General features: G+C 40.7%; 2 protein-coding genes across 23 annotated transcripts in view; one reads left to right on the top strand and one right to left on the bottom strand.

The window, feature by feature from the left end:
* Window positions 1-25,509, bottom strand: part of dock7 (dedicator of cytokinesis 7) — a 50,833-nt gene that overhangs the window by 17,875 nt on the left and 7,449 nt on the right. For 9 of the 22 annotated variants that reach the window (XM_050055994.1, XM_050056002.1, XM_050055995.1 and 6 more), the window contains exons 8-29: window positions 25,416-25,482; window positions 24,746-24,895; window positions 24,073-24,153; window positions 23,630-23,792; window positions 22,922-23,064; window positions 22,655-22,748; window positions 22,285-22,447; window positions 11,790-11,907; window positions 11,405-11,475; window positions 9,481-9,619; window positions 9,269-9,370; window positions 8,988-9,074; window positions 7,959-8,190; window positions 7,320-7,484; window positions 7,076-7,096; window positions 6,491-6,660; window positions 5,356-5,448; window positions 3,573-3,662; window positions 1,625-1,720; window positions 1,359-1,499; window positions 923-1,036; window positions 318-485 (exon numbers count right to left, since the gene is read on the bottom strand). In XM_050055994.1, the coding sequence (XP_049911951.1) occupies window positions 318-485; window positions 923-1,036; window positions 1,359-1,499; window positions 1,625-1,720; window positions 3,573-3,662; window positions 5,356-5,448; window positions 6,491-6,660; window positions 7,076-7,096; window positions 7,320-7,484; window positions 7,959-8,190; window positions 8,988-9,074; window positions 9,269-9,370; window positions 9,481-9,619; window positions 11,405-11,475; window positions 11,790-11,907; window positions 22,285-22,447; window positions 22,655-22,748; window positions 22,922-23,064; window positions 23,630-23,792; window positions 24,073-24,153; window positions 24,746-24,895; window positions 25,416-25,482 (2,668 nt within the window). The remainder of the gene's footprint in view (window positions 1-317; window positions 486-922; window positions 1,037-1,358; window positions 1,500-1,624; window positions 1,721-3,572; window positions 3,663-5,355; window positions 5,449-6,490; window positions 6,661-7,075; window positions 7,097-7,319; window positions 7,485-7,958; window positions 8,191-8,987; window positions 9,075-9,268; window positions 9,371-9,480; window positions 9,620-11,404; window positions 11,476-11,789; window positions 11,908-22,284; window positions 22,448-22,654; window positions 22,749-22,921; window positions 23,065-23,629; window positions 23,793-24,072; window positions 24,154-24,745; window positions 24,896-25,415; window positions 25,483-25,509) is intronic. The other 13 variants (XM_050055999.1, XM_050056004.1, XM_050056006.1 and 10 more) reach the window with 5 other exon arrangements.
* On the top strand, window positions 15,605-19,887 carry angptl3 (angiopoietin-like 3). The gene is made up of 7 exons (XM_050056021.1): window positions 15,605-16,263; window positions 16,567-16,677; window positions 16,873-16,984; window positions 17,112-17,225; window positions 17,523-17,618; window positions 18,433-18,702; window positions 18,828-19,887. Exons 1-7 carry the CDS (start codon window positions 15,736-15,738, stop codon window positions 19,010-19,012), a joined length of 1,416 nt encoding a protein of 471 aa, XP_049911978.1. The 5' UTR covers window positions 15,605-15,735; the 3' UTR covers window positions 19,013-19,887.

Raw genomic sequence — 25,509 nt, 5'->3', positions numbered from 1 at the left:
GTAAGACCATTAATATTTATTACTAAATAAATTAAGCAAATATGCATTTTTCTGTGACTTTTAGGATATCTTTGTCATGAGGAGTGGTGAAACCTTAAAATCTGACAAACCAAAAGTGTTTTAACTGGACTTGATTCAACTTTTTTAGGCTGCTAATTTTGCAGGAATGTTTGAAAAGATAACTGATATAGTGGCACCATGATCGGTTAGGAAATCACTGCACAAATTGTTTTGTTGGTGTAGCACTGTATCATAGGGTGCATGTCTATTTGCATGCAGGTTTTTCAACTTCCCTACACCCCCTTTTCTTGTCTGACCTGTGAAGTTGCTGAAGACACAGAGGGGGAAGGCGAGGCAGGTGGGGTGAGCAGACTGCAAGGCAGGTTGAGGGTGACGTAGTGTTCGTGGCTGCAAACGATTCTCAAGAAATCGAGCCTCAAAGACTCGAGGGTTGGGTTCTGAAGAGCGTAAAGCTTTGTGGACACCTGGAGAGAGCAGATCACACATTATTTTTTATTTTTTAACTTTTTTACAGGAAATACTTTGAAAACCACAAAAATAAAGAATGGGAGCATGAGCTGTGAAGACAACTGAAATCTTGAAATATCACAAATTAGCTCTTAATATATTCTTAGCGCTGGGAGGAAAGGTTAAGGCTGCTTTATTTATACATCTTAACTTGGACAGCATGAAAGGTGCACTTCACAGCACCAGAATATGGACAAATAGGACAAGATCTGGCAGCAGCTTTCAATAAATACCCATATTAAAAGGAGATTTAAAAATTTAAAAAGTGATACAAATTCATATGCATTCTTCTCTTCACTCCTACTAATCCTGATAAAACTGTATTATTCTTAATCATGAAAAAAAACACAGTAATACAGGAAATGTATATAATTCGTGAATCTAAAGTATTTACCTGTTTCCAGTATGCCCTTATTAGGGTGAAGACAAAGCCTCGGTCCATGACTGACAGCAAGTCGTTGAGGAAGAAGGCCAGACTAGTGTTTAGTCTCTCCACCAACTCTAGGTCCTGATTGGATGAGATAAACATCTTAAAGTCTCAAGAGATGGGGGTTTAAAAATGATTTCTGTTTTGCTCTACTCTATAAAATTGTTGAAACTAACAGACAAAAAGGATAATATGGGACATTCCTTGTGGCCTAAAACTTATTGAGCCACATTATGAAAGTCAAAATCATCTGTTTTAACACAATACTGAAAGGATTCATTTATAACATTTATATAGTCCTTGACTTCCCTTGTATGTTTCTAAACCACCTTAATATTCCACAAGCTATGAGCCCACTGGATAGATGTAATAATATGTAACACTTCACTAGGATGTTACTTACCTTCTGAAAGCGAGACACAATGTCACCAGCGATGGTGCTGACCAGGGCTGTTATGTCATCCATGAAGCGCTCTGGGAAACGGTTCTTCCTGGGAGACTCTAAGCGATCGGTAAAGTACAGGTGGTGGATGATGCTCTTCACCTGTGGTAATGGTCAAGATATTTTGTCACTGGAAAAGTACTGCACTGATAAGTTTATTAAGAACTATAGAGGACATATCCATCCAAGTCAAAGCAGTTTTTAGGTGTAAAAAAGTTGTTTCCTACCATTAGTTCAAAGAAAAACCAGGCCTGTTGTAGAGCACCCTCCCTGACGCTGCCACTGCTCACCACCCACTGCAGGGCCAACTCCTCGTGGAAGAGCTGAGCAGGAAAAGGAAAGCAGGAAACATAGAAGTGGAGAGGGAGGAGAAGAGATGGAGAGGCAATAGAGCCAGACAGAAAGACTGTGAGGCACCAGGGAAAGTATCACTGTCCATCTTAAATTATACTTAAATCAATATGTTGTGAATTATTCAGCAAATATACTGTTAACTGGATTCCACAGTGTTTTTACTTAATGGGGGATATGGCATGAAATGAAACGTTAAGCAGGTTTAGTTAACCAGGATTAGCAATTCTAATATTATATATATGACAAAATAGCAGTCCAGTAAAGCTGCTGCGCCCCCAACACTGAAAATTAACTTGATTAAAGACAAAGTGAGGTTTAACTGAAAAGCATTACATATATAGACATGTTAAGGGTTACCAGCTTAAAACAAAAATTCTAAACAACATCATTCTAATAAAACTTTTTAAAAAATCATCTGATATTATTTAATATTGTGTGCAACAACTTTCACTTCTGTGAAACGACGACAAATGCATCCTCATCACCATGCAAATTATTGTATTACATCATGTTACTCTCTGATAATGCTATAAATGACTGAAGTGATCAAAATATATTCCTGTGTGCATGAAGAGGTTGTTCTTCCAAGTCTTATGCATCAATAACTTGCATTTATTTAGGTGTGTTTTTGTGCAAAACCAACATCTAACACAGTCTGGCTAACACACCGACTCTTGTCCAGTGAGTCTGGCAAGTCTTCCTTGATCATGTTGACATATTGCACAGGTTAGGAAGGGGCAGGACCTGACTTATATTCACATTTTACATCTGACGAACATTAACTATATGTGACTTAAAGGTCCAGTGTGTAGAATATAGTGACATCTAGTGGTGAGGCTGTGGATTGCAACCAACAGAATACCTCTTCCCTCAGCCCTACTCTTCCAAGCCTGTATGAGAACCTATGTTGGCCTTCAGATTACGTAAAAACTCAAAAGACCCTATCTAGAGCCAGTGTTTCGTTTGTCCATTCTGGGCTACTGTGGAAACATGGCGGTGCCACATGGCGTGGAAAAGGACCTGCTCCCTATCTTTCTATTGAGCTCATTCTAAGCTAACAAAAGCACAACAATTTTAGTTTCATGTTATTATACAGTAATAAAAACATAATTATGAACATTAGGCTATGTTCAATTTCTTCCAAAAGATCTCCTTAAATCCTACACACTGGTTCTTCAAGTGCTGCATACGAAAATGACACATTTTGTTAATCTTTATGTGTGTATTTATTAGAAACAAAATTTCCACTACTTTAAAAGTAGTCAGTATTGACAACTTAGTGCTGTTCAGTATAAACAACTGTGCAAACTCCATCTGCTGAGGTAGGTCATGGATTGCGGTATAAAGCTCTGGAGGAAAAAGCTTGTAAATAGAGCCTGTGTTAAGAATATTTTTTGAGAAACAACTTCTTTAATATTAGAAAACTTTATAGCGGTTTGTATCCTTATGGCTACCTAAATAACCATGTGTTATTCTGGTGCAGTACCTCCTGTAGTGTCACGGTAAACTGATTGGAAGTTGCACATTCTTAAATAAAAAATATATGCACTTAATACCTGACAGAATAATGCACAATAAAAGGAGACTTCCCAGACAAAGTTAGCCAGACTACAACCAACATTCATGTTACATAAAAAAAGACTCCTCGACACATTCAGAACAAGAGGCAGATCAGTGACATTCAGCATTCAGCAAGACTCCACAACCACCAAATACGACATCAACCAATCCAGAGGCACACATCCACAGACAAGACAGGTGAGGAGGCGATTTGAGAGGTGGGCGGGGGGTTGGCTCCTCCCCCAGTGCAAGTTGCTCTACCTTTTTTGTGGGCAACCGTCCTGTTAAAGTTTGCAAGAAACTGGCGCTCTCAGTGTGCGAAGACATGCGATTGCCACAGCGCTCCATGGCCTATGGGTGGGATGAATGGAACGGTGACAACAAGGTTAGTGGAGGAGCAACGGGAGCGTGGGGTTGCACCTTTTTCCTCAGCACACAGGGAAAATGTGTCTGCTGGGTCACACGCACCCACAAACACACACACAGACACGCACACTACACACTTTTGTGATCTCTTGCACACACCTGTCACACATGGAGACACAAAACAATTAGACACAGGACAGGGCCACAACATTTAAAAGCGTTGTACCCATAATCTACAACAGTCAGATACAGATTGAGTGCCTTAAAAGAGGGATGCAAAATAGCTGCATAAATGGCTGTAAGATCAAGTGAAGATATTATATTGGTTTTCTTGTCCTTGATTTTACAGCCACTGCTTAAAGATGTGCCATTCTGCATCCCTCCAGAAGAATACAATTGTACAATGATGCAAAATGGCACAAGACAAAACCATCCCACAGTATTGGTAGACAGACTAACATAATGTTCCGTCCTAGGTTAAATGCTGATAATGCACGTGCTCTGTCAGTGTTGGCACAATTAATTTCATGTTGTAAACTAGCTGTGATTTCATAATTCCAATATACAGAATTCACTTAATCTTGGTTGTCTGATATTCATCACATTGAATGCATAAATTTGTGACAAACACAGGCATATGTCATGGCAACTTAAAGTGACAGAGGACATAACATCACATGAGAATGGAAAGCTGACAAATGACCTCACGCATGTGGACAGACACACATTCACACTCACAGATATACCATGCTCCAGTGACAAAGTGAATGCTATGCAGGGTTAGTAAAGTCATGCAGGGATGTTATCTGAGAGTGGAGACTATGAGGTTGAAGCAGAGAGAATGAATGTTAGCGGCAGAAAAGAGAGAAGGAAAGAATAAATGAAATAAAGTGAAGGCAAATAAAAAATCTACTCTGCGAATGACGATGATTTCTAACACTACTCTTTTTCTCTACTACTCCAAAAGTCCTCTGCGAACTATACGCACATAAAAAGATCACAGTATGTCTTGGTTTTGGGTTTGGCAACAACTGACCACCATAGGCTCAAAATGGCAGGCAGGCTGGATACAGAAAAAAAGGGAGGCCAACAATGTCCAAGAAATTGCTGCCATGATTAACTCTGGTAAACTGGTATGCGAATATTTGGATTTAGACTATGTGTCTTTTCATGCAAGTACTGAGAAAAAGGGAGGTGTTAGATGTGACAAGTAAAGAGGGATGACACCTACGATTCTAGTATGAGAGACAGAGGGTCATGGAAGCGGCTGTGACTCCCATGTATGGGATCATGGGAGGGTTGTGATTTAAAGTTTACCAGAATACTGTAATATTCTGAAGTTTTGGTCTTTCATGTCTTTGTGATACACCAGTCACACTGGATATGGTTTAGAAATCTCTGATGTTGTGAATACGTCCAAAAGTAGCTTCACGATAGGCTGAGTTTATAAATTAAATATATGATCATGACAACACATAAAAGCGGGAGTAAAAAATGTAAAACCTAAAATATTCATTAAGGATATAAATTGCCCCAACTCTCACCTTTCTGCCAGTTACTCCGGCACAGTACACAAATAAACCAAAACTCCAAATATCCCAGTATCCCTTCAAGGCGAGTAAGGTGAGTTTTTTTTTGTAGTGAGGCAAAGTAGAGGACGGGGCATTCATAAAACCACCTGCATGGTTTCTGGAGCGGACCCAGGGCTGGATCCCCAGGGGGCACTCTTACAGCCCATGGTGTGCACCCACGAGTTGGAGCGGTCTAAGCCCTAGGCGTGCCATGGTCAAAGGACACAAGGCAGGCAGGAAGCAAGGGAATGAGCGAGCAGCACGGGGGAAGGAGGAGGGAAGGAATAATGACAGGTTAAAAGAGGTTCAGAGGTTCAGGACTGCTGGAAGATGCCAAGGGCCCAAAACAGGTTAGCTGTCAGTAAATTAAAAAAATCCAAAAATCATCACCACAGAGGAGCAAAGCACATAGGTTCTCTCTCTCCCTCTCTGTGTAAGAAATAACTTCCCCTCCCTCAGAGACAAGAGAAGAAAGGTTTAGTTAAGTATCAGCAGCAAAGGGAACATCAATCAAACAAGGGGCTGCATTCACTCACTGCTTAGATACTTTTGGGTTAAATAAAATGTCTGAAGAGGGAAATCACGAATTAAAACAAGACAAAATAAATGACAACAGATAAATTAAAAGGAAACAAAACCAGTAGAGACTGACATGACTAAGCTATTCTTAATGACTAATAAAACAATGTGCTGTTGTATCTGCATGACAGCATCTGCTGTTTGATGTGTCTGTAAACTTAGTGTCTCTTGTGCCTTTAACAGCCTGCACACACTGAGCACTGCGTGTGTGTCAGGTAACCTGCTGTTACAGCGGTTAGAGAGATAAGATGTCCAATCTTATGTTTACGTATTGGCTATACAGTTTGCATGTGACAAAATAGCCCCCTGGGTCACTGTGCACATGGAAGGTCTCTGCCTTGATGTGAGTAAAGAACTATAGAGGAGACTTGAGTTCAATCACCTTACATGAGCATGTCTAAAATACATCACAAATCGATGAGAGCTGCAAGACTACGGCAATGCTAAATATTTAACTCTGATATCTGTCATCCACGTGCAGTGTGGACAAGCCAAATATTGCAATAGTGCCAAAAAACATAAATATCGATCCCTGCTGGTTCTGTCCGCATTTTAAGTTTGAGCTCCTCTTTCATGCCGCAACAGAAAATCAACTGAACACTACAAGAGATAAAACAAGTTGCAGGCTCATGTATAACCGAAGACATTGTTCGATGACCTTACCTTGCTGCCAATGATGGAGCGGACCTCGTCGTCAGGAGAGGTGGGTGTACCGGAGATGTCGGGGTTACTGTTGCTAAGGCTACGGGAGCGGTTAAGGTTGAGGCTGGCTGGTCGAACAGCTGAGCGAGCCATGGTGGCATAGTGAACTGAACCTCCCAACCCTCCTGGGCCTGGGACAACACACAGAGGAAGGAAAATAGAACAACTGGGATGTGATGGGAATAACTACGTCTACCAAGCCATTGTGGTTCCACTCACATGATTGGTTGTTTGTTAGCTCAAAATGCCTTATTTGTACCAACCCCGCCTCTTATCAAAAAGCCAAACACAACACTTTATCTTGCCAGAGGTGAACACACAGGTAAGAAACTCATAAAAATATTTACTCATAAAATATTATAGTTCCATTGATCTTGGCAGTGGATGGTTAGTTAGCCAATACGTGACTGATTGCAGGAAATCATGTATCACACATCAAATGCTCAACCAAAGTGGATTACTACTTCAAAAACTACAAAGCAATATTAATTTTAGAGGGAAGAATAATTTCACACAGTGACATGTACAGTGGCGGGCCATATCTACCTGTTGAGGAAGAGTTGGGGTCTGTGTTGGGCAGGCAGAAGACAAAATGGATGTGGAAGGGAAAAAAGGCAAAAGATAAAAAGAAATCGAAGAAGAAAAATTATGGCAGGTAGGTCTGATAATAAGACACCCAGTGAAGGTGAGTTGGAGGTAGGATGAAGTTAACTTAAAAGGAGAAAACTGAAAAAACAGGTACAGAATAAAGAAAAATGTAAGATGGTTCACTGTGTTGATGGTGGAATACCTGGAGAGGGTGAGTTGGGGTCGGTGCTGGGCAAGCGGAAGACGTAGTGGATGTAGGAGGACAGCAGGCCGTTGCGACCATGCATGTCCTGGCTGGTGTCCAAATACTTATGAAGCCGGTTTACTATGGACGCCATGACCTCGAAGGATGCCTGGCCCAGGTTCACTAAAAAGACAAACAAAGTGACACATGTGCAAAGGATGACGAAATAAGACATTCAAAAAGGCGATCACATAGCAAGACATTTCTTAGCATAAATATTTAGACCTTTTTTATGTCTCCCAAATATTGTTTTTACAAAATTTTTGGGATTGTAATGACTCAGTTGGCACAATACTGTTTTTGAAACAACTTAAAAACTTTATAGAGTTTGTTATAAGAATTATGTGCTTGTGTTACTGTGCAGAATACAGTGGCTACTGTAAAAAAAAAAAAGAGTACATGAGCTGAACAATGATATCTAGTTCTACTATGTCGGGGTCAGTTGTCTCATATCGACATCTGTCCAGTTGAATCTTAATCATAATTATTGCATTTTTTTTCTTTGCATTTTTCCTTTTTCATAGTAATTAAATATATAAAATATATGTGGTCATCATATATATACTGTATATCACACAGGCTACATGCATATCATACCTATCTGCCCAGCAATGACTGGCGGCCTCACTACAAGCAACACCAGCTTGTCGAGCAGAAGGTGAAGGAATCGAACCACCGGCTCCAGCTGGGAGGAGTTGAGTGCCGCAATGCTGGACTTGAGCTCGGCCTCTAGGTTGTTCTCCATGATGCGCATGTCTCCTATCCTGACAGGGAACATGTGCTCGTCCAGGGCGTGCACCAAGGCAAAGAACTTATCCAGGTACTGGTCCTGGAGGGGTGCAAGGGAGAGGAGACATTGTGAGAAATTTGTTGTTAAAACAAATGCAGAAAAGGAGGATACAGAAAGACACAGATGGTAAAAGAACCAAAAAGAAGAAGAGAGATGAATGGACAGAAAAGAAAGCATAATGAAGAAGATTAGAGTAGAAAATATAACAGTGTTAAAGGCAGAGAAAGGTGAAGGAGAAAAGAGGGGAAGGAAGTCGACAAACAAAAGTAAGCTTGGATCTACTCGCCTGTAAGTTGGCTCACCGAGTGGAAACCACAAAACGAACGTTACTACAAGAACACGGTAGAATCCAGCAAGTCTAATCTGCGCCAGGAGCAGTGATTTATGAGAACATTAGTCCCAGTTAGGCTCCTGGGGACCACAGTCAAGCCCTCCACACACCGGCCGACATAGAGATGGAGTAGACCTCAGTAAATTACTGCCGAGACCAGCTTCACCCACTAATGAACTGGTGCTGTGGAGGAATTACTGTCTAAATGTGAAAACACTAAGTTTGTTTCTCTTGATATGAAATTGAAATTCTTACTGATAACCTGTGTGTGACACTTAAGAAAATCATTCTACGGCAACTGATATTGTAATAAAACAGCTATTCCTCATTCCTGAAAAGCAGGTTATTTTGATAATATAATTTTCGAGCAGCATTTTTTCCTTTGCTCAAATGTATGACAAAAACAGGGAAGACAGAACAGAGAAAAGAGGATGAGAGCTGAGGAAGGTTAATCCGCAAATCCCCCGAGCGCTGTTAGTAAAACTAATGAATACAATACTGTTACCTGCGTGTGGATGGTTGAAACAGACACAACTTCCACATTAAAAACTCCTCGATGGTTGTCCACCCACTTCATCCCCGGGAGAGGAACCTGAAATACAAAAACACCTGAGTAAATCTCATTTTACAAGCGGTGTAAATGAACGATTGGTCACTGTGCGTAGAAGGCTGAGACCTGGCTGCCTTTTCAAATACATCTGTATTATAATCATACTTCTTCATACTTCAAAAAATGTCTTTATACTGTAAAAACATGTATATTCTTATTAAAAAAAACTGTCTTACATCTGGTGAGAGAACAGAGTAAGATTGCGGTGGCTTCTCCAGAGACACGGGCAGACAGAAGTGTCCCGTCCGCAGACGCCCATTCTGCAGCATTGGGATCCACTACAGAGAAACAGGGAAGAAAAAGATCACGGTAAAAGTCAAATAGCTGTTTTCTACAACCACGGTAACAGCACATGTGGTTCCTGAAGCTGTAGCTGGCTGTTACCTACCGTGTATCCCACAGGGGTCTCCAGTGGTGTGTTCTGCTTTTGCTGACAGCTGACGTGGTAAAAGGTGAAGAGAATGTGGTGGTGGTCCGACAGGGAGGCAGGCAGCTTGATCTTGACCTCATCATGAAAGTCAGGGGATCTGTTGACAGCAATTAGTAACAATAATATAAAACTATTCAACCACAGTGTTGCATGCTGCTTCATATTCCATGAACTGGTAGATTAGGAAGGACAACGACCTAAATTAGATTTGTTTCCAGAGTAGGTAGAGGTGTTGAGTCATGTGGTTCGGGCTGCCATCTAAATGGCATTCGACTTAAACTTAATAGTTTTAATCATATCTGCATTGACCATGAATATCCTACTGCCTGAACGCAGTTTATAATCAAAACAACATCTCACTTCAGATAAAGCATCTGCTTATGGGTACCAGTTCAATAGTTCTCCATTACGAGTCTCTTTTTTGCATCAAAGCTACGAGGGGGCAACTTTTTCCTCTACCAATTGCCTGCTCTGTTGTTAGTTCCTCCTCAATACTGGTGTGCTCTCTATATAACATGTTTTTGAATCAGGGATAAGGTAGTCATAAATATGTATAGGGTCATACCACTGCTTTTTTTTTTTTTTTTTTTTAACTTTTAGACGACTCATTCTGGGAACTATTGAGAATGGTTTGCTCCATGCTTTCAGATTCTGGCTAAACAAGCTAATATACATGCTAAGGATGTGCATCATGCACAAATCATTTATTTCCAGCTGAGCCCATTTATAACTTTGGAATGTCTGTCTAAAGCAAGAGCAGGTGTTTATAGTTAAAGTGGTCTAAAAAGAAAGAAATTACCTAATGCATCATAACTCACTTCAGCTGAATTCTTTTTAGTCCCTCAGGAGGAAGCTTCGACTGTAGGTCAGTGCCCAAAAACAAACAACTCCCAAATTCAGTACAGCAGGCCAATCAACAAACACACTAGGCTTGCCTTGAGGCTTGAAATTACCAAAAGTGCTTTAAGAGATCACAGAGGGGCCATTATTTCTCATGGGAACAAACATTTTGTTTATGGACCAGAGCAAGAAAAATCCTCGAGAAAGAACACTACCAGGAGCAACTTTTACCGCAGTGTAAAAGATAAAGGGTTATTGGCTGAGCACGTTACATCAAAGCTGTGTAACAAAGTGGAAGCTTTCCAGATTATAAAACAAGTCTAATAATAGAGAGAGCTGTTTTGTCCCCTTTTCATTCAGTTTTCTTCATATGTTCCTTTAAGAGTTTTGACAACAGAAATATTGTACTACTTCTGAGTGAAACGCAGACTGTAATTGGCCGTTGCCCATAAGCACTTCTTAGAGTCTGATTAAGTCCTGGCTATCCTGGTCATAGTGGTACATTATTCACAGGTTGATTAATTTTAGCCTTGAAGGTGTGACCCCTGGGTGACAGATGACAAACCGCTGGATGTCGTAAAAACACCTGATAGTGGTGATAAAATATTAGAGACCCCTCAGCTTATATGTAGAGATGAAAGAAACGTGTGCCAAGGACACCGCTTGACAATATCCAGAAGGTTGACTCCAGCTATTCTTTAATGAACGCCATCAAAGGTAAGGTAATGGAGGTGTAATAGTAGATATTACTTTGATGTCAAATTAAAGGAGAATATTTGCAAGGCTAATTTTCAATCGGCAAACACCATGATAATCATGAAGACCATGTGAGTACAAGGCTAAGCATGTCAAGAGTTAACATGACATTACAGAGAGGGGTCATCATATAAATCATATCATGTTGATATTAACTACTGGAAGGAATTGAAATATGTTATTGCTATGGAGCTCTCAGTCAGAACGTTTGGATATCTGGATGGTTTGGCTGCGTTTCATCGCCATCACAGGTTCCCTTCAGCACTCTGTAGAGACTCGAACTTACCTGTTATGGTACACCACAGCAGTATAGGCTTCTTTAGCAAAATCAGCACAGCTGGACTTGCCAAATATCACCTGGGGGATGAATAAAGTATTGACAATCAGGTGGTCATGAAATCATGTTACAATTAATTATGACCATTTGTCAACATATATTTACCTAGAGTTTATTAGGTAGCATGCACAAGGACAATGCAGTGCTCTGCCATACAACCACAGTCTTACCAAATGCCACAACACTGGACCAGTGTTATAACTTTACCATCAAATGGTATCAGTTCTTAGGTGTCAACACAACAACACATACCACTGAGAGGGTAGACTGGAGTAAGATAACCTCAAAAACAAAAACTGTTTTCTTTATCTTTTAACATTTCATCATGACGTACCGGCATTGCATTGTTTGGATCCTCTCCATTCATAAATTGCACTTTGACTGTGATGTTGCGGGCAGAGCCTTGGCGGTTAGCGAAGTTAAGACTCTGAGGGTTCACATACAGCAGATTCCTGAAAGACAGACACAAACACAGAGAAAACAAGGCACATCAGAAATTATGTCATTATCTATGTTTCTTCTGAAAGTAGCAATAGCTAGCACTAGAGGTTGAGCAAAGGTCATCATAAGGGGAACCATCATGTAAATAATTCAAATGACATTATGGCTGATTCTGCCTCACACCTTGACAGCTACAACATGTTAACTTGTTGTAAGACACTGTTCAAAATGCATTTTCGGATAAAATACTGAAAGTGGTTGGTTGGGTAATTCAACAGCCCTGATCATTGTTATGATCGTTGTCAGAAAAAGGAATGGTACTGTACTGTCGAAAACACTGGTCGCTACACTGATGGGAAGGGGGAGGAAGTCCTACAATAGGAAGTGCAAAGTAACCCGGGATCAGCTGACAAACCGCAATGACGTGGTCGAGTCTGTAGGGGACGGCCCCACAGAGACCACAGCTGGAACCACAAATGACAAGGAAGCGTGGGAATCTCTTTGGTCTGATTACTGGAAATCATTCCCTTCCATGTACCATGTCCTAACAATAACAATGGCAGCTTTAAAGTGGGTTGCTGAATTTGAACTGAAATAGACCCCGTGATGACTTTTCAGTGGAAAAACTGTCCCCATATAAGCACAGTGAGGAAGTATCACTGATTGGTCAGCTTATCTCATCAGATCCAACTCCGGTTAATCAGTACACATGAATACTGTGGAAGAAATTCTGCATTGCAGAGTCACACTACAGCTACAGACCTTTCCCCACTTTGAGTCCAGAGGCGACATACTGTAAGGGGACAAAGTCATTATTTGCTGACTCTAAACATAGATCAGGATGAGTTTCTTACCAGTGGGCACTCTCTATTAATTCAAAGCATGCAGAGAAGGAACAGTAAATAAATTGTAAGTCTACCATGATCATAGGACAATGTGACAAGCAGAAATGTATAGCGAGTAGAAGAACTTTGCTCACGCTTTACAATTTGTATAAAAAGCACACACATGGTCCAACTTGCTACAATGTATTTTTCACAAATATTGTCAGCCCAAACTTATTAGACATTTAATTTTAACCTTTATACCCTGAATAACTGAATGGATGAGACTCTTAGATCCATATTTGTAGAGGCTGTGCTTTTAATTGTACAGTTGCAAGTGCCACTTTATAGTGACCAAGCAGAACTAGACTGCATCCCACCAGCACCAGACCTTAATTCTTATAGGCAACCCTATCTCCAGGTTTGATTTTACACATATTCCTCTAAATCAAAATGGTAAAAAATAATAATCGAATAAAGCGAGAACTTTAGACAAGCTGAGTTTAAGAGTTTAAAACAGAATTGAAGGGGCGTTGGTAGCGTAGTGGATAGTGCCGGCGCCCCATGTACAGAGGCGATGCCTCGCTGCAGCGGTCGCAGGTTCGACTCCAGCTTGCAACCATTTGCTGCATGTCACCCCCCCACTCTCTCTCTCACCCCATTTCACTCTGTCCTATTCATTAAAGGCAAAAGCCCGAAAAAATAATCTTTAAAACAGAATTGAAAATAATCTTGGATTAACAAATCTTAGATTATTCCTAACTACAGTTTTAATTAAATCCTTTTCAGTCCACCCAAGTGTCTGTTTCTTAAAAGCACAAAAATCTGTTCAAACAAGATCAAAAATTAGAGACATATTTAAGTGCAACTAAATATAAACACATGACAGTCAGACTGACAGACTCAGCCAATGAGGTGCTACAACAGTGAGTGAACGTGACTTTTATTTTCACCTTGTGGTTAACAAAGGATGGGGCAGTGGTGGAGGGGATCCACACTATCCAACCACAGAACAAAAGACTGACTCACAACACATTATCAGAGCAGTCCTCTCACCCAGAGGTCAACAAACGAGGTGATCAATGCATGGAATTACAAGAATATCACAGGGATAATTGATAGTATGCATGATAATAATCGGTATAGCTTCAGATACAGCAGTATGGACAATTAAAAATTCAGATGACATTAGAAAGCACAAAGGTAACGCTTCCACAAAACAAACACAGTGATGGACAGAGGATATCCTGTTATTTATTTAGCTATACTGCTGAGGTGACTAAATGCCAATTTAGTGAGTGAAAATTGCGCTGCAAATCTAAACTTGGACAGAACATGCCAGCTGCACAAAGAAAGGCCCCAGCAGGTCATGTTAGGTTCAAACTCTCAACCCCCTTGCTGCTAAGCCAAAACGCTAACCACCGTGCTGGCATGACGGATACTAAATATCTTTACCAGCTTTATGCTGATGGAGCAAATTCCTGGCACGTTCACTCAGTCCATGGCCAATTTTTTCTTTCCATAGGACCTTTTCTTTCTGCTCTGTCCATATGAAAAAGTAGCAGTCCCTCATTACTGAAAGCTAAAGTAATCCATTCTAACAACCGCAAATTACTAGAGAAAGCTCATTAAGATGACTGTGTGGTATTTTAAAATGCACTGTTAACAGCCAGAGTGCCAGAAGTGTTTTCCATCTTAAACCAAAGCCAAATATTACAGTACATTCTGCTATTCATAGTAATGTAATCATCTGATCCGTTGCCATACAAAGTGACAGATTAGGTGACAAATGAAAATATACTTTAACAGCAATAATAAATAGACTCCATAAAAGCCATAAAAACAGCACATTTTCAATGTATACATTCCTGTGTGAACGAGAACCAATTTTAGGCTTTAATTCGCCAAAACATGCAATCACTGCATGACATGGCAATTATACTGTCTGAGAGTCTTTTTTCACACTACATAACATGACAGATTTACTTTAGAGGTTGAGAACCATGCAGCACGCAGTGCCAAAAGTATAAATATTTATATTCCAATTATACTGCACCAAGTCATTTTGCTGATTAGTTCTTCCTCCCTCTCTGGCTGAAGGTGGACATATTTCACCAACATTGCAGCGTGAAACAACTTACTAAGAATTTCCCATAAAGACTGTTTTTTTACGACAGGACTTAGAGCAACGGAAAGATCCCTTAAAAGCTGCAAGCTAATCAGGAAACTATATATCCCCCATCTCATGTCTGGTGACATTAAAAAATATCACACCAGACATGACAAACTTGAAAAAAATGACAAGGCTGAGCAATAAAACCAAGATGATGAGTACACACTGTCCAAACTCTACGACATCATTCATGCCAAGAAGCTCAACCCTGGCACAGATGACAGGCTCGCTCTCCTCCACACACAAAGAGAAGGAAGGAGGGAGAGAGAGAGAGAGAGAGCGTGGTGCTGGGCTGATTCAGCACGATGCTAAATCAAACCCAAGAGCATTAATTACACACTGCATTATCAATCAGAGCAAAGTGTGTGCAGGGTTATAAGGTTTGAGATTGATCAGACTGACGATCCATCAAAAACCTGTGATGGCCATTGTTGGCTTTCTGCTGATCAGCTAAAGCTCTGCACCACAGATGGAGAACGGTGTAGGGTGTGGTATGGAGAGGGGATTGGGGTTAAATGGGTAGTGGGGGGAGGGAGGGTGTATATATGTCATTTGCTCACTGCTGTGATTTGTTTGTTCAGGAGAGGGAGGGCTCGAGGGGGATTTGGAAGGAGGTGGGGTACAGAGCTAAAACATAGTAGGGTTTAATGATCAGCTAATCCCCCCCTCCTCTACTGAGAGGGCAGTATATAACACCGGGCAGCCTGCTGCTCTCACATCATTTAAACAGCAAAGAAGCCTGGGTTAAAAGCAGAGGGGAAGAAAAAGTAGGGGAAAGTAGGAGCAGTGGAACACTGTGTTGGAAAATATTCCACAACCCGGGATTGGACAAGAAAGTCACGATGAAGCTGTTTTGCCTGTTGCTGCTGCTGGCTAGTTACACTGCTGCTGTCCCTCTGGAGTCCTCAGGTAGAGAAGAGTACCCCACCCTGCCCTCCCAGGCCCTCACCACAGCACCGAGCCCAACTGAGGCAAAGTCTCGCTTTGCCATGCTGGATGACGTTCGTCTCCTCGCAAACGGCCTCCTTCAGCTAGGCCAGAGTTTACGTGAGTTCGTCCACAAGACAAAGGGCCAAATCAACGACATCTTCCAAAAGTTGAACATTTTCGATCGCTCTTTCTACCAGCTCTCGGTGGTCACGTCTGAGATCAAGGAGGAAGAGGAGGAGCTGAAGAAGACCACAAATTTCTTAAAGACAAACAATGAGGAGATAAGGAACCTGTCGCTGGAAATCAACTCTAAGATCAACGGCATCCTTCAGGAGCGCACACAGCTACAGAGCAAGGTGGGGAGCCTCGAGGAGCGGCTGAAGGGACTGTCAGAGAGTATTATCCCTGCTGACCAGCTTAGTGAAATCACAGCCCTCAAGGTAAGCAGCTAATACACACTGAAGCAAGTCCTCTAAGTTCCTTATTCAAGTTTCTATCACTTAATGGATAATATGTGCACATCAATAGAAGTGAAGAGTAAGCTAGTAAAAACTGCACCAAAAGTTTTCTTCAAATCAGGTTAACAATGGAGATGCATTTAATGTGGTTCACATCCAAATGACCATAACCAACAGTTTTTTTTTTTCGATTCATGTGACTCAAAAGCTGCTCTCACAACCATTATCTGTCAATCAAACCTACATGTGTTGTATTTAACAGTGTATTAATTATGGCATTTTCAGGAAGTCATTGAATCTCAAGAGAAAACAATCACCAGTCTGCTGAAAGCTGTGAAGGAGCAGCACGATCAGCTTGACAATCAGAAAACCAAGATCAAAAACCTGGAGGACAAGGTAGACACCTGTTCAACATGGTTTCACTACATTTTGTCAAACATCTATCTGTGAGAACCTAGTCTGGTCCTTGGAGCTATCTATGCCAATTCTGCTTTATGTGGGAATGAAAAAGAAATATGGGGAGGGGAAAGTGCTTTATCGAGGGCTGACAACATAATTTAACATCATAGATTCATTTGCGTTCTCTTGCAGCTAAGCTATGACAGCTTTCAAGATACACTCGATAAGCCAATGAATTCAGACCCTGCAGCTCCTGATATGTTTGAATATCTGACAGGAAACTCAACTGACCTGGACCCAAATGGTAAAGATATTTTATCATCAATTATTATAAGTAGGCACGCAGATAAAATGTCTTAAAACAAAAGAAGAATGCAAATGTTTGAGGATATTTTGATGCATTCATTTAGATTTTCTTCAATGTGTTTTAGACCTCGCCATGGACTGCAGTGAGCTGTTTAACAAAGGAGAGGCAGACAGTGGAATCTATGTCATCAAGCCAAATCAATCTGAGCCATTCAACGTTTACTGTGAAATGGGTTCAGGTGGGTGAGAGTACACCAATCTGGGGTTTAAGTAAGGGCATTAAAATACTATTTCTGTATTCAGCTGCAATGACATGTTGAAGAGGAGGTATTGGCATGCATGCACAGTTCCTATCAAGAAGCAAAAGGTTATCAAGCAAGATAGCCACAGAAGCAGGTTACCCGTAGGGCAGACAATGGGGTGGATATCCCCGTCACGTTATCTATGATAAGGAGGCTTCCTGATTCTCTGTAAACTTTTGTGTGGCTTGCACAACAGTTACTTGACTTGAGATATATTTCTTATCCATTCTATAGATGGTGGTTCAACTGTCATCCAGCGCAGGGTCGATGATTCAGTGGATTTTGACCAGACATGGGACAAGTATGAGAAAGGCTTTGGAAATCTGGAGAGTGAGTACTTTTTAAACTTTGCCTTCAATTCAAAATATGCAACTTTTAAGATTTGCCAAAACTATACACACTGTACTTAAGACCTTTCCCTTACTAGCAATAAATACACATTAGTTAATAACGCTTTACAGGGGTATAAATATTTATGTACATTTTATTTTTATAACAGAATAAAAAGTATTTGAAGATAGCACTACAGCACTGGACCATTTACACTTAATACCACTTTAATCCTTTTATGGGAGGGTGGGGGCAAGTACAGCAAGTACTTCTTGTACGACTGGTCATAGGAAATAATATTTGTTACACATCAACCTGAACTGACAGAGTGACATCCTGTATTGCCTGAGTACACAAAGAGGTTTGGCAGTTTTCCCTGCAGCACTTACTGGCTCAGACAGCCGCTCATGGGTGCAGCCATGACAGATTCCAAAGTAATGGCTCCTGCAGCCATGAATTTTAGTTGCCATTACCATCCCTAATGATTATACCTTGAAGTTTGGTGCAGCAATCCGCCGCAGGCCCAAGGAAACAAGTGTTTTGTTGTACACGTATTGTGCAAGACAAATTTTCAATACTAGAATAAAGAAGCAGAGAATTTCTTATTCAAAATGAACTGTAAACCTTTGTGGATAGTGCTATAGAGACATGCACACCAAAAGGTTATCAGTTCTTCCTTATTCCATGAACAATCTTTCCAAACAAATCAATCTATAACCTTTGGAGATTCCCTGGTAACAGACAAAAAGGTTTTTTTTTCCACACAAGAGATATCCTAACAAGATAAAATGTGCTAATGTGATGTGTTATGCAGAGGACTTCTGGTTGGGCTTAAAGAAGATCCACAGCTTTACACAGCAGGGAGCTTACATCCTGCGTATTGATTTGGAGGACTTGAAGGAGGGGAAGCACTGGGTGGAGTACACCTTCTCACTGGAGGGTCCCTCCAAGGCCTACACCCTTCATGTCAGCCATTCCTCTGGTGACCTTCCTGATGCCATGGCCAACAGCACCGGCATGAGATTCTCCACAAAAGACAGAAATGATGACAACCACCAAAACTCAAACTGCCCTCGTTACACAGGTGAACAGTTTTACAAGCAGATCAGCAATGGTTGTTTGGTATTACAAGTCATTTTGTTCAGACAAACTTGTAAAGACCAAGTTATGTTTATATAACTTATATCACTTGTGCTGACCCTTTGGCAGGTGGTTGGTGGTTCAATGATTGTGGAGAGAACAGCCTTAATGGAAGGTATTTGTGGTTGAGGACAAGAGGACGCTCAATGAGAAGAAGGGGCATTCACTGGAGGCCTGGCACAGGACCCTCGTATTCCCTCAAGATGACCAAGATCACCATACGACCAGCCCCTACTGCTGAAAACTTCAACTGAACCCCACAAGTCATACCTTCTCTTACACACCAGGGCATTATTCAAAAACACTGATAATATCCAATGCTCAGCCTAAAAGTTTCACAGAAGGAGAAAGTAAACAGACAAATTCCTAAGTTTATCTACACCATTTAGCTGATTCCTTCCTAACAGCGTTTTGTCTGAGGCCGGTGCTGAACAACAAGTAACAAGCCAAAAATGTCACAAATGCTGAACTGTCGCGATGATGCAACAACACCACGCGGGTCATTAACCCACTGGGTTAATGGGTCTGGCAAGGACAGTAGACTTGTCATTATGCAACATCAGTGATCACTTGCAAAATGGACATATTGATCCACATCAGCAACCCAATTATGTGAAACTGTTGCATGTTCCCAGGGGCTATGGGCAGAAATACCAACAGGTTATTACATAAAGCATGCAAATTATATAAGTCAGGGGTCAAGAGAAACACTCTCAACAAGTGTCAATAATGGTATTTTTTTTCCCAATGAAGGTCATTTTTATCCTGGTATTTTATTCTTCTCCATCCCCAGTTTAAAGTAAATCAGTCTTTATAGTGTGGACAATGTCAGCAGTCAAACATTTGGCAGCACACTGGTGAACTTTTTCCCTTTGTTTGTTCTATGTTTTTTTACTCTGTAAAGTATTTAAACCATGTTCATGCTATTATATGATCTATGCTTGTATTGTTAGAAAAAAAATAATTTCCGTATATTTCTTATGTTATTGAGTCATATTGACTCTTGTCCATTATTACAACATTACTAACTTTATTGTCAATGTGCATAATACTAACACGTCGCCCTGACAAGTAGCTATGTGCTCTGATAAATCATATTTATGAAGACAAAATAAAAATCTTGACCTGATGACTAACTGTTTTATTGTGTGTTGATCTGTAATATAATATTGAACCAAATAAAATTTTAGAGAAAAAGAACACATGATGCAGTCCATCACAGTCAGTAAGACAACACTCATTCACAGCTTAAAAATAATTGCTAACACCAGTGATGCACAATAATATCGGCACATCATCAATATATATATATATATATATATATATATATATATATATGTATATATATATACCTTAAAATTAAATATCGAAATTGGCCGACATGCTGATAATATTGGTGTGTCATCAGTATTGGCCAATATTAGAATCAGCCAACGTGTTTTTTCTTAATTTGCACAATGAATGAGCATTACATGCATTGAAAAGTATTATATTTCATGTCTCCATCTGCTGGTGGGCCATCATGCTAAGGGTATGCATGCATAACATGATGTTAATTCCACTATGGAAGAGACTTGATGATCACTAAAACTAGGTAGGGGAAAAAAGTGCATATATCAATATCTGTATTGGTTATCAGTCAAATGAGTTGTTACATATTTGCAAATCGGCTATCGGCAAAAAATCCAATATCTTGCATCCCTAGCTAAAACAATACACCGATCAACCAAAACATTAAAACCACTGACAAGTGAAGCACACAACATTGATCATATTATTACAATACAATGTTCTTTTGGGAAACCGTGGGCTCTGACATTTATGTGGATGCCACCAGACACGCTCCACCCACCTAAACACCAGTGCAGACCAGGTACCCCCCCTCATGGCAACAACACTCCCCAGTAGCAGTGGCCCCCCAGCAGGACAGTGCACCATGCCACACCACAAAAGCTGTTTAGGAGTGGCCCAAGGAACATGACAGAGACCTCAAGGCATTCACCTGAAAAAAAAAATAAAAAATCCCAAAATCCCGGTCTGATCAAACATCTGTGGGGCATGCTAGTACCCCACCTCACAACCCACAGGACTCAAAAGATCTGAAGCCAACGCCCTGGTGCTAGACACTATAGGACATCCTCCAGAGGTCCTGTGTCCATGCCTTGACAGGTCAGAGCCAAGTCAGGTCCAAGGAGGACCCAACATGGATTGGGCTACCTCTGGGGTACCAGCAAGTCCCACAAATGTTCGATTAGATTGGGACTGGGGTATTTGGAGGAAAAGTCAACACCTTGAGCTCTTTGTCCCATTCCTGGGGTCATTCCTGATTCAGTTTTCGTGGTGTGGCGTGGTGCATTGTCCTGCTGGGGGGGCCACTACCATCGACAAGTGCTGTTGCCATGAGGGGGTTTATTTTGTTTGTTTGTTTATTTTGTCTGCGTTTAGGTGAGTGGAGTGCGTCAAGAAGTAACATCTAGATATATGCCAGGACCCAAGGTTTCACAGCAGAAGACTACACTACCAAGATGATCAATGTTATTCACTTAACCCGCCAGTGGTTTTAATGTTTTGGCTGATCGATGTACATTAACTGACAATTCATAAGTATGCCCCCATCAATGTGCTTTGAGTCCATATAGCTATAATCCGCAAATATACTTACATGTGTAAGTTTAAAAAAAAACAACGATGTGTCAAGGCCTATATCCTCCTGTTTGCGTCTTATAAAAGCGAGGTTGCTTGATAAATTTTTGTAACCTGCTGGCACTATTTCACTTCAATGACCTCATAAAGTATAGCTGACATTCAAATATACTTAAAAGGAGAAGTAGTGATAGTTAAGACTATCAAACAATAAGGCTTACAGAAATCTTGTGATCTCAGACAACTTGCAATAATTCAGTGATTTAAAAAAAACAAAAAACATTATGAATAAAATGCAACATTATGATTTCCTTTGACCCAGTTCTGCTGGCTCACAATTAGGTCTGGCATTAGTTAATCTACAATAGGAATGTACCTGTTTATCTGCAGACAAACAAAGCCTGTGACAGCGAGGTCATGTCACCAGCAACGTCTGCTAATAAGAACTTCACTCAAAGTAACCTTGACTGAAATAGCACTTGCTCAGATGGAATATGCCCGCACTACAGTGACCTGCAGCATGAGGTGAACATTAACGAGACACAGCGTCGGTCATCACTGTGCAAAGCTTGAATTGACACATACTGATTTCCGCATGTTGAGGATGTTTCCTGCTATTGAAATGTAATATTTGTACAGAGGCCAACGCACACGTACGCCAATAAAGCTATGTCTCAATGAGAGGCACGTAAAGGTCATGTGTAAATACATTTTAAAATATTCATTTTATAGTTGCTTTAAAATTAGATGCAGCTGTTAAATATAGCTTGTAATTTTGCCACCCGTTGACAAGAAAATTCTATCTTGCCAAATGAATACATTCTCCTGACAAAATTGACTAAACTGAAAAAAATGAAGAAGCGAAAGCTCAATTTTCCTGTACCTGTATGTGGTGTTTGGCACATAGACATCCCTGGCAGGGAACTCCAGGATCTCCCTGGTGGGGCGTACCCTGCTGTCTGGGTAAGGTTTGACCTGCAGAAGGTCAGGGGTCAAGCAATAGTGGGGGTTCTCTGGAGCTGGAGAAATGTCCAACTTCAACTGGGCTGTGGTGACAGTCACAGAGGACAGAATGGGAAGAGAGAAGGTGCACAGGAAGGTAAAAAAAAAAAAAAAAAAGAGAGATGCATTAATTTAAAGACAAGTGGTTCACTTTAAGCAATTTAAGGGAACCATGATGCCAATTATGAGCATCACGTTTACAACTACCAATTGGATAAGGAAATCGAGGTTGATTCAATTCACGCTTGTACCTGTGATAGGTCTGAGTCTCCTCAGCACTGACGATGGCCTTCTCATGTCAGCCAGGAACTTATACAAGTCCTCATCACTTAGTCTATCCCCCTCCTAAAACACACATTTGCAACATATAAAAATCCAGTACAAAGTTACAAAGCAGCAATAGTGTCAGATAAGCTAGAGGACATATCCCTCTTTGTCTGTGTGCGTGCATCTCAAGCAGTACAAAAAATACATATTTTAGACTTGTATGTGTGTGCAGTAGATATGGTTGTGGAGACCTGTTTGAAGAAGTTGGTGATGGTAAGTGTTGCAGGTCTGAAGCCGGTCAGACTGCATGACTCATCTCCACTGGTGGTCCTCTCCAGGGAACGCCTTCCCATGATACTCGAGTTCCTCCGCTCTGACCATGAGCCTTTCCTCTCTGCACACAGGGGAAAACATTGTTTAAAAAATATTAAGTTCTGTTTAATGACAGCTTTTTCTTCTATGGATGCTACATCAGGCTCAAGCTTATTCCCATATTCTGTCCATATTGCAGAAAACATACATTTCTTTGATCTGCCTAGCAACAAAAAGGCAGCCACCACAGTCAGCATCAAAGATACCTTGTGAGGTTAAAGGTTAGACAAACACCAAAGGTCAAACTCAAAAAGAACACACCAAGGATCAATATGGCACCATGTTTTGTTTAGGTGTTTTGCTCTCGGTCTGAATTTGCCTTTCTTACTATTTGTGGTTGGAAAGTTGATTTTAGATAAAGACAATACACTGTGGTAATATATTGACAAGCCCATGAGCCTCATGCGTGACTGCCAGGTCTCTTATAGTCTCTGTCTCCCGATAACTAATGTGACACTGAAGCTGTAAGTTAGTACAAGCATAAAAACATAAACCTATACGCCTCTACGCTGAATGTGACTTCATAATGAGATACTGTGTGTTTACAGTGGCAAACCAAAGGGCTGTGTTAACAGACAAAATCAGACCTGAGAGGCTCATCTCCAGCTCCGTGTCTCTCTCAAGACTGCCAGCACTGTTCACAATGTTCATCAGATGGATGGCGGTCCAGGCGAAGGGCATGCGGTAGCGGCCAAGACGTTGGCAGAACTGCTCCGACTGGCTGCGAAGCTTCTCCAGCTTCTCTTTATTCTACAACAAAAATACATGCTTGCTTAAGTTAGTTATAGCTGCGATTTATATAAAATAAACAGCTTGTTAACTATATTAAAATGTACTTATTAATTTATTCATTAACACGTGATTATACACTGTGCACAATTTAAGTGATAAAACTGACAGTATTGCTAGGAACAGTGATGTAGCTGACATTAAAGAGAACACAAACTGTATTTGTATTATTATCATACATCTGGGAAAAATCTCAAAACTTTTTATGTGTTATTCAACATCTAATTCACACTGATCATACCTTGGCAGCATCTGATTCTTTGAAGACCATGTAGGGCTCAGCACACTCTCCAATATCACCTTGCTGCAGTACCTTTTCCAACTGCGGACAAAGCACACACTTTCAGTCACTACTTTCAGTCACAGCAACAAAGTGATCATACAGGATAAAGACTGACCATCAAATATGAGCTAACTGTATTTAAATTAGAGTATTGGCCCACATATAAACTGTTTCTTATGAAATTTCTTTTTGCATGGAAAGAGTACAAGTGTAACACTGGCTTGTACAGAAAGTACTGCAATATTAGTTGCATGTAGCCTTAATGTTATTAGGCTAGCAAGCTTATTTGAGTCCATGGATCATGTGTCTCTCACGGTTCAACCCAACAAGGGTTTTAGTATAACATATTTTACTGCCACAAAGGAAATAAAAGAGTGAAAATGCATTGAAACAGACCACAGACTCAATCATCTGTTACTGTCACTTCTACAAGAGGAAAGCCGCAAGGATAAGGACTCTCTTCTCTTTCAATTCACAGTATCTTCCTAGCCAGGGTTTCTATTTTCAAAAAAATCCTTTTCCAAAAACAGGTGTTGGATCATCTTAAAATCAGGGTCATATTGTTACTCAGTCATTTATTTGCAAAACAAGTCTTGACAAGACAGACTAAACTATATCGTAACTGTCTGACCTTGATGACGAGGAAGACATCCTGGGAGGGGTAGGTGATGGAGAATATGGCAGAGCGTGCCAGCGTGGAGATGGCTGCTGTCTGAATGTGTGGACGAAGCATTCCCTTTGTCTGCTCAGAGTTTAGGTCGAAGAAAAAGTTCTCGGATATCTGAGGGGCACATTCAAAACACACACAGACAGACACATAAGTGATTGCAACACAGTCATAACGCACATTAAATGTAATCCTATGACCAGGCCATGATAACCACTAGCATTCAATCAAAATTTTTCAGTGAACGGCTGTGTTGCGGCAACCTGATTTTTTGCTTGTGGAGGCTGACAAACATAGTAACATTTCAGTGACAAATGACCCACTTGTAAATCAATGGAGCTCCTGTGCAGAGCAATATATATGAGAGATCTACTTATCAAGGCAACTGCTACCCTCTAGTGTTTGTCAGCTAAAGAGGAGTGGAAAGAATCAGCAGTGGATGTTCTTCTTCGGATAGACACATGGTTCCAGTGTATGATTTAACTGCATTCCTACAAGCATAACAGGGCCGCAACATAAAATTTTATAGTCCACTCATCAAATTCGTTTTGGCCTCCCAACAATTTTAATGGCTTGCAGAAGTGACCCAACAACTCAGGGCTGAGGAGGCACTGTGGAAAGCATAACAGCTTACCTTTTTCTTTTCCTTGACATCGTATAAGGCCAAACTAGCAAATATCGGTTCAATTTCGATCTCGAACCTTCAAGTGGAGAGAAAAAGGAATGGG

Source organism: Epinephelus moara, chromosome 10, assembly GCF_006386435.1.
Source record: "Epinephelus moara isolate mb chromosome 10, YSFRI_EMoa_1.0, whole genome shotgun sequence".
Classification (NCBI taxonomy): Eukaryota; Metazoa; Chordata; class Actinopteri; order Perciformes; family Serranidae; genus Epinephelus; species Epinephelus moara.
The sequence above is the reverse complement of the archived record's forward strand: the minus strand, read 5'-3'. Positions and strand labels throughout refer to the sequence as shown.

Excerpts from the sequence above, each read along its gene's own strand:
- angptl3 (XM_050056021.1), top strand. The coding sequence starts at position 15,736 with ATGAAGCTGTTTTGCCTGTTGCTGCTGCTGGCTAGTTACACTGCTGCT. Across the intron at positions 17,226-17,522 it reads TTACTGTGAAATGGGTTCAG|ATGGTGGTTCAACTGTCATC; the intron begins GTGGGTGAGAGT and ends TCCATTCTATAG. Across the intron at positions 17,619-18,432 it reads AGGCTTTGGAAATCTGGAGA|AGGACTTCTGGTTGGGCTTA; the intron begins GTGAGTACTTTT and ends TGTGTTATGCAG.